Genomic DNA, 14,961 nt, shown 5'->3' on the forward strand with positions numbered 1-14,961 from the left:
CTCAAACCTTATACCTTGGTTACAGAAAACAAGAGCTTAAATCCTCTACTCTAAACTAGTGAAAATGAATTTTGATGCATTTTAAAGGAATTGAATTACAGTGCATTTGCAGTGGAAATGTTTTTTTTTTGTTTGTTTGTTTTGTTTAATTGAACCCAGAGAACTGGATTAATCACAGCAAGTGACTCAACCTGGGCATTGTGGACTATTGGAGTGAAGGTAAGCATTTTTGTTTTTTAATATGAATACAATCAGATTTTCTTTCTTATTTTTGAAGAGGGGGATTGGGATGGTGGCTAGGCTAGTGTGTGTGTGTGTGTGTGTGTGTGTGTGTGTGTGTGTGTGTGTGTGTGTGTGTGTGTGTGTGTGTGTGCACATTTGTTTAAATCTTTTTGTTTTGGTGGAGGGTGACAAGCTTGGTTGTGCCCTTTCACTTGCTCAGATTCACTTCTGCCATTAAGGTTGGCAAGTGAATATTTGTTGTAATAAATTGGAATATTTTTACCTTTTTTGGGTGGAGGATAGGCCACCTGTGCTGTGAATGAATGTAACTTGTCCTTTACACTTGTTTGATTTAAATGCCACCATTAAGCTGCATTTGTAAATCTGAATTTGTATTCTTTTTTGGAAGGGTTGGCTGTAATGTTATCCTTTTTACCTTATTTTAAAGGCTGGCTAGTGTGCATTTGTGTGAAATGAATATAATTTTTTTTGGTGGGGTGGCTAGCTGTGCTATGGAAACTAGTCCTCTTTATTTGCTGAGATTGAAGTCTGATAGTAAGGGCTGGATAGTGTCCATTTGTGAAAATAAATTGGAATATGTATGCTTTTTTTCTTGAGAGGGGGTGGCTAGCTGTGTTGATGAAACAAATGGGGCTCAATTGACAGTTAGGCATTAATGGCTAGTATGCATTTGTATGAAATAAACTGGAATAGTGTATGAAACATATTTGAAACTATGCCCAGTTTTACAGAATGTTCTTGTATTTGCTCAATCTGTTTAGTCTGCAATTTACTCTCATTATTTGCTTAGTTTATAGTTTACCTTTACCTGACTAGTGTGCATTTGCATGAAATATACTGCAGTCTTTACAACCCCCCCCCCCCCTCTCTTTTTCTGTCTCTCTCTGGGACCTGTATGTGTAAAACTAAATTTAACTCTTCCTGATGTTGCAGAATGTCCCTAAGTTTGCTTCATCCTGATCTGTTGCTCCTAATAAAATTTGGGGTCAACTGCCCACATAGTTATTTGTTTGGGACAAGCCTTCTTGTAGGATGTCTGGGTCTTTTGGAGATTTGATCACTACTCCTGCCTTGTTTCTTGCTCGCCAATATTTTGTTTCATTTCAAGATTATTACTAAAAACAATTGTCATATAGGAGGTATTAGAAAAAATCTCCATGGGGATGGGTGGCGTGTTAAAATAAAATACTGCTCCGGGTGTCAAATATACTATGTACACCACTGGAAAAAGGTGTTGCATGAATAAACTCACTGCATAAGAAGAAAATTATAACTGCATCTTTAGAAATGACACTGTATCATATTCTTCTTTGCACTTTTCCCTTTGTGAGACAATTTTTTTTTTCATTTCAAGATGATTAATCAGGTAATCCCACTGAGCCCACAGACAAATTTCAGGGGAAGGCAATGTCTTTCGTTTCTGTTTGTACTATACTTATGACTGTCAGCAAAACAATGAGGATGAATTAAGGCATAGTTTAATTTCTCCACATGAGAGTACCTAATGAGAAAATATGCCTTTTAGGTGACTTATGTCTATTAATAATACCACAGTGAAGGGTAGTGTCAAAGACCTTCACCAGGTCAAGATAAGCAACATGCATAGAGTGGCCACTGACCAGAACCTCTGTAAATGTTTGAAAGAAGTTTACAAGATTCAGGAGATAAGATCTGCCCTTCACTAAACCAGAATGATTAAGTTTCATTTGTCTGCATAAAGGAGTTCTGCTGTGATACATTCCATGGCTTTACATAATAGGATGGTGAGGCTGATTATCTTATAATTACTTGAGTCTGTAGTGAAACAATACTTGTGTATGTGGAAACGACATTTACAAGGATAGTGAGAACAGCAGTGGAAGTATGTAGGGTAACATTAGCACTACATGTCTACTAATATATTGGCTATATCCTTGATACTGGAATCTGTATTATTAATACTATTAATGATCTCAGTGCATTGTTGAACAATATTTTTTTATTTTCCTGTCCTAACTGAAAAATGATTTGTAGTTTCCTTTGGTATCTGTAGCAACCTTAAATCTGCACCTTGCTTTACATGTATGAGCAGCAATTCATTTATTGTATTACAGTTGCAATAAAATTAAGGTAACTTTTCAAAGAAAGCAAGAAAGTAGAGAGAATGAATGTTGCTATAGATTTTAAAAGACAGGAATGAAAAAGCAGTTTAAATGTTCAGGAGCATGTAATGAGGATAAGTAGCATCTAATTGTAAAAAAAATGGTGATATCAAATGCAACTATGGCGTTGAATATATTGATTTCAGGATTAAAAAAAGTATAAAAAGATGAGCTAATTACAGAATTTGTTAAAGGAGTAAGGAATGCTGAGCATGTGAATAAAATGCAAGATAATTGTTATATTAGTTAAAGGAATAAATAATGTGTATAGAATAATGCTTGAAATAAAGTATTTAGAAATTGGAGGAGCACCTTCTTCTTCTTCTTTCGGCTGCTCCCATTAGGGATCGCCACAGCGGATCATCTGTTTCCATTTCTTCCTGCCCTCTGCAGCTTGCTCTGTCACATCAACCACCTGCATGCCCTCTCTCACCACATCCATAAACCTTAACTTAGGCCTTCCTCTTTTCCTGTTACCTGGCAGCTTCATCCTTAGCATATTTTTCCCAATATACTCTGCACCCCTCTTCAGCACATGTCCAAACCAACGTAATCTTGCCTCTCTGGCTTTGTCTCCAAACCTTCCAACCTAGGCTGACCCTCTAATGTACTTATTCCTAATCCTGTCCACCCTTATCACACCCAGTGCAAATCTTAACATATTTAACTCTGCCATGTCCAGCTCTGACTCCTGCCTTTTTGTCAATGCCACTGTCTCCAACCCATATAACATAGCTGGTCTCACTACCCTCTTGTAAACCTTCCCTTTCACTCTTACAGGTACTCGTCTGTCACAAATCACTCCTGACACTCTTCTCCACCCACTCCATCCTGCCTGTACTCTCTTCTTCACCTCTCTTCCACACTCACCATTACTCTGAACTGTTGATCCCAAGTATTTAAACTCATCCACCTTCGCCACCTCTGCTCCCTGCATCCTCACCATTCCTCTATCCTCCCACTCATTTGCACACATATATTCTGTCTTAGTCCTGCTGACCTTAATTCCTCTTCTCTCTAGAGCATATCTCCACCTCTCCAGGGTCTCCTCCACCTGCTCCCTACTCTTACTACAGATCACAATGTCATCTGCAAACATCATAGTCCACGGGGGACTCCTGTCTGATCTCATCTGTCAACCTGTCCATCACCATTGCAAATAAGAAAGGGCTCAGAGCTGATCCTTGATGTAATCCCACCTCCACCTTAAATGCATCCGTCACTCCCACCACAGACCTGACCGCTGTCACACTACCCCTGTATATATCCTGTATCACTCTTACATACTTCTCTGACACTCCCGACTTCCCCATACAATACCACAACTCCTGTCTAGGCACCCTGTCATATGCTTTCTCTAAGTCCACAAAGACACAATGCAACTCTTTCTGGCCTTCTCTGTACTTCTCCATCAAAACTCTCAGAGCAAACATTGCATCTGTAGTGCTCTTCTCTTGCATGAAACCATATTGCTGATCACTAATCATCATGTCCCTTTTTAACCTAGCTTCCACTACCCTTTCCCATAACTTCATGCTGTGACTGATCAGTTTAATCCCTCTGTAGTTACTACAGCTCTGTACATCACCCTTATTCCTAAAAATCAGTACCAAAACACTTTTTCTCCATTCCTCAGGCATCCTCTCATGTTTCAAGATTTCATTAAACAATCTAGTTAAAAACTCCACTGCCATTTCACCTAAACACCTCCATGCTTCCACAGGTATGTTATCTGGACCAACAGCCTTTCCATTCTTCATCCTCTTTATAGCTATCCTTACTTCCTCTTTGCTAATCCACTGCACTTCATGATTCATTGTCTTCACATCATCCAACCTTCTCTCCCTCTCATTCTCTTCATTCATCTGCCCCTCAAAGTACTCTTGCCATCTGCTCAACATACTCTCCTCGATTGTGAGTATGTTTCCCTCATTATCCTTTATCACCCTTACCTGCTGCACATCTTTACTAGCTCAGCCCCTCTGTCTAGCCAATCAGTACAGGACCTTTTCTCTTTAGTGTCCAACCTTTCATACAACTCTTCATACACCTTATCCTTAGCCTTTGCCACCTCTCTCTTTGCTATGCACCTCATCTCCTTATACTCTTGCCTACTTTCTTCATCTCTCTAACAATTCCACTTCTTCTTCACCAACGTCTTTCTCTGTATATTATCCAATACTTCCTTACTTCCTCATTCCACCACCAGGTCTCCTTGTCCTCCTTCCACTGTGCAGATGTCACACCAAGCACCTTTCTAGCTATCTCCGTTACTAGCTCTGCTGTAGTTACCCAGCTATTCGGTAACTCTTCACTGCCACCCAGTGCCTGTCTTAACTCTTCCCTGAACTCCACCTCACAATTACCCTTTTTCAATTTCCACCATTTGATCTTTGGTGCTGCCCTCACACTCCTCCTCTTCTTTATCACCAATGTCATCCTACAAACCACCATCCTATGCTGCCTAACTACACTTTCCCCTGCCACCACTTTACATTCTCCAATCTCCTTCAGACTGGCCCTTCTACATAAGATATAATCCACCTGTGTGCATCTTCCTCCACTCTTGTATGTCACCCTATGCCCCTCCCTCTTGTTAAAATATGTATTCACCACAGCCATGTCCATCCTTTTCACAAAATCCACTACCATCTGACCTTCTGCATTCCTTTGCATAACACCATACCTACCCATCACTTCCTCATCCCCTCTGTTCCCTTCACCAACATGCCCATTGAAATATGCTCCAATCACCAGTCTCTCACCCATAGGTATAGTCATCACCACTTCATCCAACTCATCCAAATTTTTTTTTCTTATCCATCGCACACCCAACTTGTGGAGCATATGCACTAATAACAGTCATCATTACACCATCAATTTCCAGCTTCGTAAACATCACTCTATCCGACACTCTTTTCACCTCCAAAACACTCTTAGCATACTGTTCCTTCAGGATAACCCCTACGCCATTTCTCCTCCTATCCACACCATGATAAAACAATTTGAACCCGCCTCCGATACACCTAGCCTTGCTCCCCCTCCATCTGGTCTCTTGCACATATAATATACCTACCTTCCTTCTGTCCATCATATCAGCTAGCTCTCTCCCTATACCAGTCATACTGCCAACATTCAAAGTTCCGACCCTCACTATCACAGTCCTAGCCAACTGGAGGAGCATCAACAACTAATAAATATATATGACTATTCTTCCCTCATAAAATGGAAGGTACGATGAGCATCTGAAGTTATATAGTCCATAAACATGGAATGATGTGTCACTGTTCTATTCAGAGAAGATATACACTCTCAACAGTGTTACAAAGTAGAATGTAGTCAACATATTTGTAACACATTTCATCTTACCATATGAATAGGCAATAAAAGGTAATGTCAGCTCCATTATCAAATACCTTTAAACAAGTGCTCTCTGTGATGTCACTTCTTGTACATTGCTGTAGATTACAGCCTTTTCCGGTGTTACAAATATGAGAGAAATAAGAAGGAGGAATGCTGTAGACTGGTCAGTCTCACTCCATCTGTGCTGGAAGTGATAGAAACATTCATCAGCACATTTATGAAAAGATTTGTGGACACCCCAAATTACCTAAAATACATCTATGAAAGCACATATTAGTAAGGGAAAGATCATATTTGACTAAATAAAACAGTTTATTTGCTTAAATAACTAAGACTGTAAATCAGGGAGCAGTGTTTGTAGCCATCAGAAATTAAAATTAGAACTTCAGTTATATCCCGTATAGAAAACATATGAACTCAATTGCTATCCAGTGAGTGGGTTATAACACTGGCTGAAAAATCTCACTGATTAGCAGTTAAGATATACTTACCATTCAGCTGTATTTTTCTGTTTTGTATAGGGGATAAAGCCTTGGAAACAGCCCAGATGACTCAGGTCTGACTAGTTGTCTGGGTGCTGAAAGAGCTATGGGGGAGCAGGACAAGGGTGTGTTTTTTCACCTCTGTTTGAAGGAGTAGTGTGAAAGGATGTGCAAAAGTCATGCCAAGTTCAACTCACATTGCAGACTGGGTGCCAGAATGAGCAGTGACTGTTTGGCAGCATGGAAGGGATCTCTTTAGATCTGCTATGACACTGTGGCCTCCATCTCATCACAGCTTTTCCGCCCTGCTGTCAACAAAAATGGTAGTCCAAACTATAAATCAGGGAGCTGTGTTTATAGCTGCTGAAAATTAAAATTGGGACTTAAATTATATCCCATATAGAACACATATGAGTTAAAAGTGGGTATGGAAGATGCATATATTTTTTGTCATTCTATCTTACATCAAGATCCCTCTATAGTCCTGCCACAAATAGATCTAATCATTCCCTTTTGAGTGAAGGCTTTCAACCCAATTATTCCCAGCAGTGTAAGAGTCATACACTTTTGTCCTAGCTCTTCTGTGCATACCCATAAGGATCTCCTAAAGAGATCATACAGTGGGCGTTAACAAAAGGTTTTCGGGCATGTCCAGAAGTGAAGCAAGCCTTTAGAAATTCCTGCTTATTAAGCAAGGCACTTGAACACGTTTCCCTCATCTCTGCTGCAGAAATCTTTACAGATAGTGTGACGCCAGACTTGCAACCACACCATTCTTTGAAAACTAGAGAGCAGGCTCACATTTGAGAATTCTTCCTTCACCTTACTCTATCTTGGGTCATCAAGGTCAATCATAGTCAGGACTTTATCTAAGAGAGTGGAGCTGGCCCAGAGGTAAAGAACTTGGAGAAGTAAGTTAGTACCAATGCAGTGTCATACTGACACAAAGTAACAGTGGTTAGGAGTAACTGTTGAAATATTTATTAAAATCTGTTAATTAGTTCTACTCTGAAAAGCTAAACAGTGTTTGAGTGTCTTTGCTGTAATATGCAACATAACTGTTGTATAGCTTTGTCTATGTAATAGTCACATAGATGAACAATAAGAAAAAGTGCAGTATCATATTATTACTGCAAAGTGGCCAGAGATGTATGATATGATTGTGAATACTGATACAGAACTAACAGGAGAACAGTAATGATAAAACGTGTTGGCCGTTATAAAGACAATCACATGATAAGCCTCATTACTAAGGAAATGCAACCACCCCCCACATCCCTGTTTAAATGGACAAACAAAATTAAACTTATAACTAACCCAGTGAATTCAGCAGTTATGGCCTTTATACTACCCAGAGATTACTTGGTATGCCCCCCCTCCCCATTGGTTAATGATAACAAAGGCTATACCTTACCTCTATTACCTGTGCAGAGCTATCTGTGTATTACCTTAAATTACAAAATATGTTTTGTGCTACAGACTAACAAGGTGGTTGGCCAAATACTAGTTTGTCTCAAAACCATCTACATAGAACCAGATCCCTTCAGATATACAGAACCAATCTATATTTAATCACCTAATATCTTCCTTAGCTTAACATCTTCAAAGCAGGCTGCTTGTAATTATTTCAAAGAGGATGACTAAAAACAGTTACTTGAACTAAACCAGTTTACATCTGTACTGCTAATCTTGTGACTCATACTGCAGTTATTCATTGGATTTCATAATTTTCTGACTGCTGTTGTGGCCTGGGTCATGGCTGAAAAGGATCTTTAGACCAGTCTACCTACCTGGTTAACAGAGTAAAGCAAAGAAATAAGTAAATAGCTAGTATGAAACCAGCAGGCATAAGAAAACATTATCATAAGCAGGGGGCAGTAGACTGGCTGCTGGTATTACTTGTGTGATCAATAATAATGTCTGATGTGCAGTACTGTATTCAGTTCAGGAATCACAATAAAAAAATAAGTAGAATGCAGTTCTTCAGAAAAAAGTAGAAAATGATATGGGACTGACATATGATAAATTAAAGGTACCTTCAGCATATGTACTTACAAAGCAAGACACACTTTAAAGCTGAAGATATCATAACTTTTGATACTACAAACTTGTAAACATAATTAAGAATATTTTGAAAAGAAAACAACATTGCAGGGGACTGGAAAGTACTTCATAAAATTCAAAATAATTCAAAGTATTTAGAAAGAAGTACATTTTGTTTGTGTTCACATGTAATTAAGTGTAAAGCCAAGTACTTCTGCTTCATGATCATTTTTCATTACAGTATAAATAAAATGAGACATTTGTGTTTGTCTTTTCAGGAATGACTCATGAAACCGTTGAAGAGAAATTGATTTTTGGAGTTGAAATGAATTCTACATTCTTGGAATGTATTCCAAAATCACAGCAGACATCTGTTGTTTGGTTTATACAGAGATCTGCAGATGAACAGATTCTGGAAGAGGTACAGTATTTTGAGGAATGGTATATAAACAGATAAATACAGATAGATAATTAATTTTTGTGTTTTGAGGTAATGATGTCATGCTTGTATTAGGCTTCATTTTATTATCAGTCCTTTTCTTTCCATGTAAAAATATTGAAAGGCACTGGACTTGTTCCTTAGAATACTAGATTTGATTGGAAGTCCAAAGACCTCATGTGCCATGCATTGAAACTATATATATGATTAGGAGGAAGTACTCCACCTTTTCTGAGCTAGTGTGATCTTAGAATTAAAATTAAATACAGAAGATATCAGGACCCCCCCCCCAAATTGGGAAGGGTAGCAATGGTATTTGCCAGCTTGTAAAATTTGTTAAAGTGACAGTGAGTTTTGTAATTTGCTTGTACTTTATTTATTTCTTTAGTAAGTTATTTTGTTTTACGATTGCATTTTAATTTTTGAACTGTAATCACTCACATTGTCAAGTCTTATACTTCTAAATAAGAAACCAGAGTAAATTTAATTTGAGATATGCCGCAAAAGAAATGTAATTAAAGTTACGCATATTCTTGAACTTCATTCGTGTACTTATATGCTACCTCAGTTAGGCTAATACATTGCATTTTTTTTTAAGAGTGGCTACATTATCTTAAAATAGGACATTGTTTTTAACTATAACCAAAGAAAGCAAATTAAACTTTTATGGTGATGTGAACCTTACCTGAAATTCTTCATCAGATGTTCTTTAAGAAAAATTGCTTAATAACCTTAAACTTTCTCAGTTAAAGAAGGTACTGTACTAGAGGGACCCCTGCATCCAAAACCTCCTCACCCATCAATGTGGAGACTACCAATATTTTTAACAAACTTGTGCATTTATGCATCTTGTCAAATGACTTACTGGTGACTATCAAGTTTTCTTCTGCCAGTCATTCAAAAATTATAAGCTGCTATATGTGTATGTATATCTATAGTTCAATATATATATATATATATATATATATATATATATATATAGTGCCCAATTTACTACCAGATAATTTTGAAATCTTGACCAAAGCTCAATATAGCTTACTTCAGACATTTATAAAAGCATTAACCCTATCTCTGTCTTCTCTCCTTACCTGCTCTCTGTAATTCACCTACTTCATTCCAAGAGAAGCTCCTTCATGTAACTAAAATAACAGTTAAGGATAATCATTTACTTGGGATTTCTTTAATCAGGAAAATGAGCAAGTGCATTTCTGTCAGTTTTGCCAATGCTTTAGGTATTTTTGTTAGCTAGGATAGATATAAACACTTTATAATCCTGGTTCATTTAGAAATTAGAAACTAAAAGTGAAATCAACTTCGGCAGAATTACTGAATGTTATAAAGGAGATACAGTAATTAATGGTTGGATCTTTAGAAAATGCAGGAGAAAACTATATAGAAATAATTGGAAGTTATGGGAACAATGTATAGGTTCATAGGTTCATAAGTTTATAGGTAAGTACTGGGCTAGCTGCCCTTGTAGGCCATTTTAAGACTGGGCTGTTTTCCTTTTGTGCTCGAAATAACCTATATCGTTCGGTTATAGACTGGCCTTACCCATCCGATGGTCAATAATTATATATTACTCTTAATGAGAATAACTGGGATCATACCATAGATAATAGGACCCAGGCATGTGAAAAAGCATTTAAGACCTGCTTCTGTCCATTAGTAGTATGGGAGTAGTATAGTGTAATTTTTTTCTGTTTCCCATCCATAGATCTAAGTGCACTTGAAAATGGACAGGGGTGAACTTTGTTTTATGTGGATGAGGATTCTGTTCTACAGCAGTATTATCCTCTATGACATGTACCTGTCCCTCTGAACCATTCTGTTGATATTGCAGAAGAGATTTAGATATCTAGACTGAGTATTTCTGATGCCATTTGACTTGCTGATGTGCAGTAAATCCATCAGTAATGGGTCAGAGGATGCCTTAGATGTCAGAATAAGGTCACTTGTTAACTATAATATAAAGAGTATATTGACAGGTCCATGTAGGACATGTCGTTTAGGCCTTGTATCCTTTTAGTAAGGTCTCTGTGGGCATTCCAGTTGATGCATGTGTCTGGACAGATGCATACCAAAAGGGGGAATTGTATTCAATGATTAGCCTAATAATAGCTGCGTAAAAAGGAACAATGCCATCCTAAGATCTAGACACAAGCCCTTTGTTTATAGCTGTGCAATATAGAATGGCTTTCTTACAACAACAGATAGATACTTGTCAAAAGTTAGGAATCTATCCACATAAGTTTCCAAATGCCAAACAAGTGGCTCAGTTCTTAGGGGCATATTGTAAATGTGGTAGTTCCCTGTGGTAGATGACCTCCCAAAGGATACAGTAATGCATTTTTTAGCATTTGGTTTCAGTCTGTGATTTTGGCACCAGTTATTCATTTGAGACAAACCTTTGCCAGTTATTCATTTGAGAAAACCTTCCTGCAGGATGGCTAAGTCATTTAGGGATTCAATGATTATTCCTAATGTGCAGTCATCTACAAACGTAGTCAGCCATAGACTTTTGGTATTTGTTTTTACTTCAGAAAAGTAGATGCCAACCAGGAGACAAGTCAGCATAGAACCCTGGGGGACTCCTCTGGTATCAGGTCCCTTTGTGGTGATAACTTCCTCTATTTTGATTTCCTTTATCCTACCTTTGAGGCAGGTGACAATCCATGCAGGTGACATGGGTTTATTCACAGTTTATTTAGCTTTTCTTCTATGTGTGAGTGGGGAATTATGTTAAAAAGCTTTGGCAAGGTTGAGGTATGCAGTGTGCACCATTTTGCCCACAGCCTTTGTTTTATTGACCTTTTCCAAAAAAATCCACCATGTTGAATAAGCAAGATCTGCCCTTAATAAACTCAAACAGAAACGGGTCTAGTGGTTGGAGGATCCCTATATCCTTATTGATTAATTTCATTGTAAGTCTTTCCCGGGCTGTGCATATGATGCCGGTTAGATTTATGGGTCTGCAGTTGCCTGTGTCTGTATAAGCTGGTCCTTCCTTATGCAGGGGAATGACTGCAATTATTCAACATTCACTTAGTACAAAACCTATAAGGAGGCTGAGATTGAATGGGCTTGTTAGGGGTGTGGCTAAATCATGCTTCGTGCTATTTAAGTTACATCCAGGGATATTGTTAGGACCCATAAATGCAGTATTTTAGCTTTTGATGGCACTTTTAGGACTTGGTCTTGTGTGATAGCTGGAGATGAGACAGTTTCAGATATATCCTGAGGGACAGACAAAGTGGAGAGAGGGGTCAAGTTAGAATTAAATTTATCTGCCACTAATTTTGCTATATATTTAACCTCAGTATAGATAACACCATTTACAATCAGTTGCATTGTGCTTTTGAGATTACAAACATAACTGAAAATGCCTTGTGACTGATTTTGGCTTGGATAGCTGTTTTAGCCTCAAACTTGGCTTTGGTGGGTTTTATCAAGCCCCAGAGTTTTCTGTTTATTAAAGTGACAAGGGTTATAGCATTCTGGGAATTATTCATCTTACTTTTGATCAAAATTATTTTACTTTTATTATAATGCTTGTTGTTATTACGGTTAAACCATGTGGGTATATTTCTGGAGTTTGCCCTGTAGTTTTTCCTGTGTAGTACATTTGAATCTATGCCGCTGTTTACATGCTAATACAGTATGGTAGTGTGCAGTTCTGCACCTTCACTGGAGTTAACTGGGCCTGACAGGGACTTGAAGCTTGCCAATGTATCAGTTAGGCGTAAGTTTGTTTGTGTCTTTCAGGTTTTCCCGCTTAGGGGTCGCCACAGCGGAACTCCAGTCCACTAATGATTGGTAGTTGATTTTTATGTGGCGAGTTACCAGCCCTGACGCACAACCTTCAACGAAGGTACGCCCATTCACGCATGTCTCCATGCAGAAGATGTCTAGCTGAGAATCGAACCGGACAGCGTCTTACTGTGAGGCGACAACGCTACTGCAGCACCACCACCGCAGGTAAGTAGTTTGCCTTAAAGAAATTCCTAAATTTACCTTGTGTGGATGATATCAGTTTTATTTCGAAGGAGACTTCTTTATGGTCAGACCTAACAAGTGATGCATTTACATCAGGGCTGGTGCAAGATGCTTCTATATTAGAAAGGACAAGATCCAAGATGTTACTCCCCCTAGTGGGTACTCTAATTGTTCCATGGTGGTTGTATTGGCAAAGTTCAGGAATCTCTGTGCTTGTGTGTTAATGTCTGTGTGCTTGTGTGAATCTCTGTATTACAAATACATGCATCTGGAGTATTTCTTCCAGGGCCTCCTCTGAAAATTGGCTTTGTTCCAAGTCGGACTTTCCTGGTAAACAAATGTTAAATAAATAAATAAATAAATTGTACACTAGTGGTGGTATAGGTTTCCCAGTCTATAGCTGAATAGCTTAGATCTCCTAGGAAGATGGTGCGAGGTTTAATATTGAATGATTCTAGCTCTTGCAGATTGGTGTTGTGGGTTTCTTACCTTATAGATGGATTCTACAGCTAGCTAATATATGGTATGGGACCTTTCTGATAGTTATTTGGACATGAAGAAGCTCTAATGCATCATGCTGTTTTGCCAGCTTTGGTGTGAGTTTCTTCTGTATGTAAATTTACTACACCTCCACCTTTTTTCCCATGCTGCACAGTAGCTGGTCTAAACATATGGAAGGCATTGTAGTCCTACATAGCCATAATGTTGTACCATGCCTCAGTCACTACACAGATGTCAATACCTTCCACCGTGAGAAGAGCTTGTTCAGGCTCCTAGCATTGGTCAGTAACACCTTCATATTTTTCCTTTGCTTGTTTAGTTAATTTGGTAGGTTTGTCAGGTTGCCATTGCCTAAAAAATGCACTATGGAGGTGAACAATGTGTTTTGCCAATAATCAAAACCGTAGGGGGGCAGATGCAGACCATCATTGGCAAAGCAGCATGGTCTGGGGCTCATATCCACCCAGGCTGAGAAATATTGACTCCCCTTTGAACCACAACAAAAACTAAGCTAATGATTGAGGTCAGTTATTTTTTGCTCATATTACAGCATCGTCCTTGGGGAATGAGAATGCTGCTCAGTGCTGAGCTCATACTTGCCTTGGACACATAGTCTGAAAGTTCCATCATGGCTGTCTTCATATAATCCAGGTTGGTGCACCTCAAGTCATTGTCACCAACATGAAGTATGACAGAGTCATACTGGTACTTGTTGATGGACTTGAGTGCATGTATGATCTGTCTTATCCTCGCACCAGATGAGCAGATAACCATCAATATTTGCTTGCTCACCTTGATAAGAGGCACATCTGTATGTCTTACAATGAAGTCACCTGTAACAAGAATGTTTGGTTCCATCCAGAGTATAATTCAAGAAGAAAAGTGAAATTTCAGAGAAGGCAATACTTGAGCTATCTAAGTAGTGTTAAATTAAATAGTAATTAATAAGAAATAAACCATATATATATATATATATAACACATGGTAAGGGTAAATCTATGCAACAGTTTACTTGCATTTTCTATAACTGTATCAGTTACCCATGTTACTGTGTAATAAGTATGTTAATAAATGCATTTTAAAAAAGGACCCAGGTCTCAGTTGATTTATAAAATAAAAGCTACATGTAATTCTGCAAAATTTCAATATTATCAATTGTAAAAGCACACTACAAGAATCCAGACTAATGAAATTAAGTTCATTACTATAGGAATATAATATCTAGACATCTTGACACCTTTAACTACATTATCGATTACCACCAAATCTTAAGTTCTAATGAAATCTTATCAAAAATCACAGACATCACCCATCTTGTCACCTGATATGCGAAAAGATATCTGAGTTAGTATATAATTTTCCTTCATAACAACAAATTCTTATTTCAACACATATTTGCAAGCCATTGATCCTTTTCCTTAAAATAATGAATTTTCCTCCTTATATTTTGAAACAGTGACTACTAAAAATCGAGGAACACCTCAAAGCAATTGACTATAAATGCAGTAAGTATTTTGCATTCCAAAATACTGATCACTGGCAATGCTTTTCTCACAAGACCTTTAGCACACATATGAAACTTATCTTATACAACTGCAACAATGACATCTAGTTTTGAGCACACTCTTATCATACACTTTCACAAGTTCCCTTATCGTAGGATTTCTTCATAATATAGCTCTATTGCAAACCTTTGCCCTACAGAAAAAAATTAGAAGAAAACTTACCTATACAAAAATGGTTGACTACAGCC

General features: G+C 38.0%; 1 protein-coding gene across 1 annotated transcript in view; it reads left to right on the forward strand.

Annotated features, from left to right (window-relative positions):
* SEMA3D (semaphorin 3D) overlaps window positions 1-14,961 on the forward strand; it is a 1,474,119-nt gene that overhangs the window by 1,315,130 nt on the left and 144,028 nt on the right. The window contains exon 17 of the mRNA XM_044088351.1: window positions 8,551-8,693. Within this exon, the coding sequence (XP_043944286.1) occupies window positions 8,551-8,693 (143 nt within the window). The remainder of the gene's footprint in view (window positions 1-8,550; window positions 8,694-14,961) is intronic.

This window comes from Protopterus annectens, chromosome 11.part0, assembly GCF_019279795.1.
Source record: "Protopterus annectens isolate FY-2018-M chromosome 11.part0, PAN1.0, whole genome shotgun sequence".
Lineage (NCBI taxonomy): Eukaryota > Metazoa > Chordata > Ceratodontiformes > Protopteridae > Protopterus > Protopterus annectens.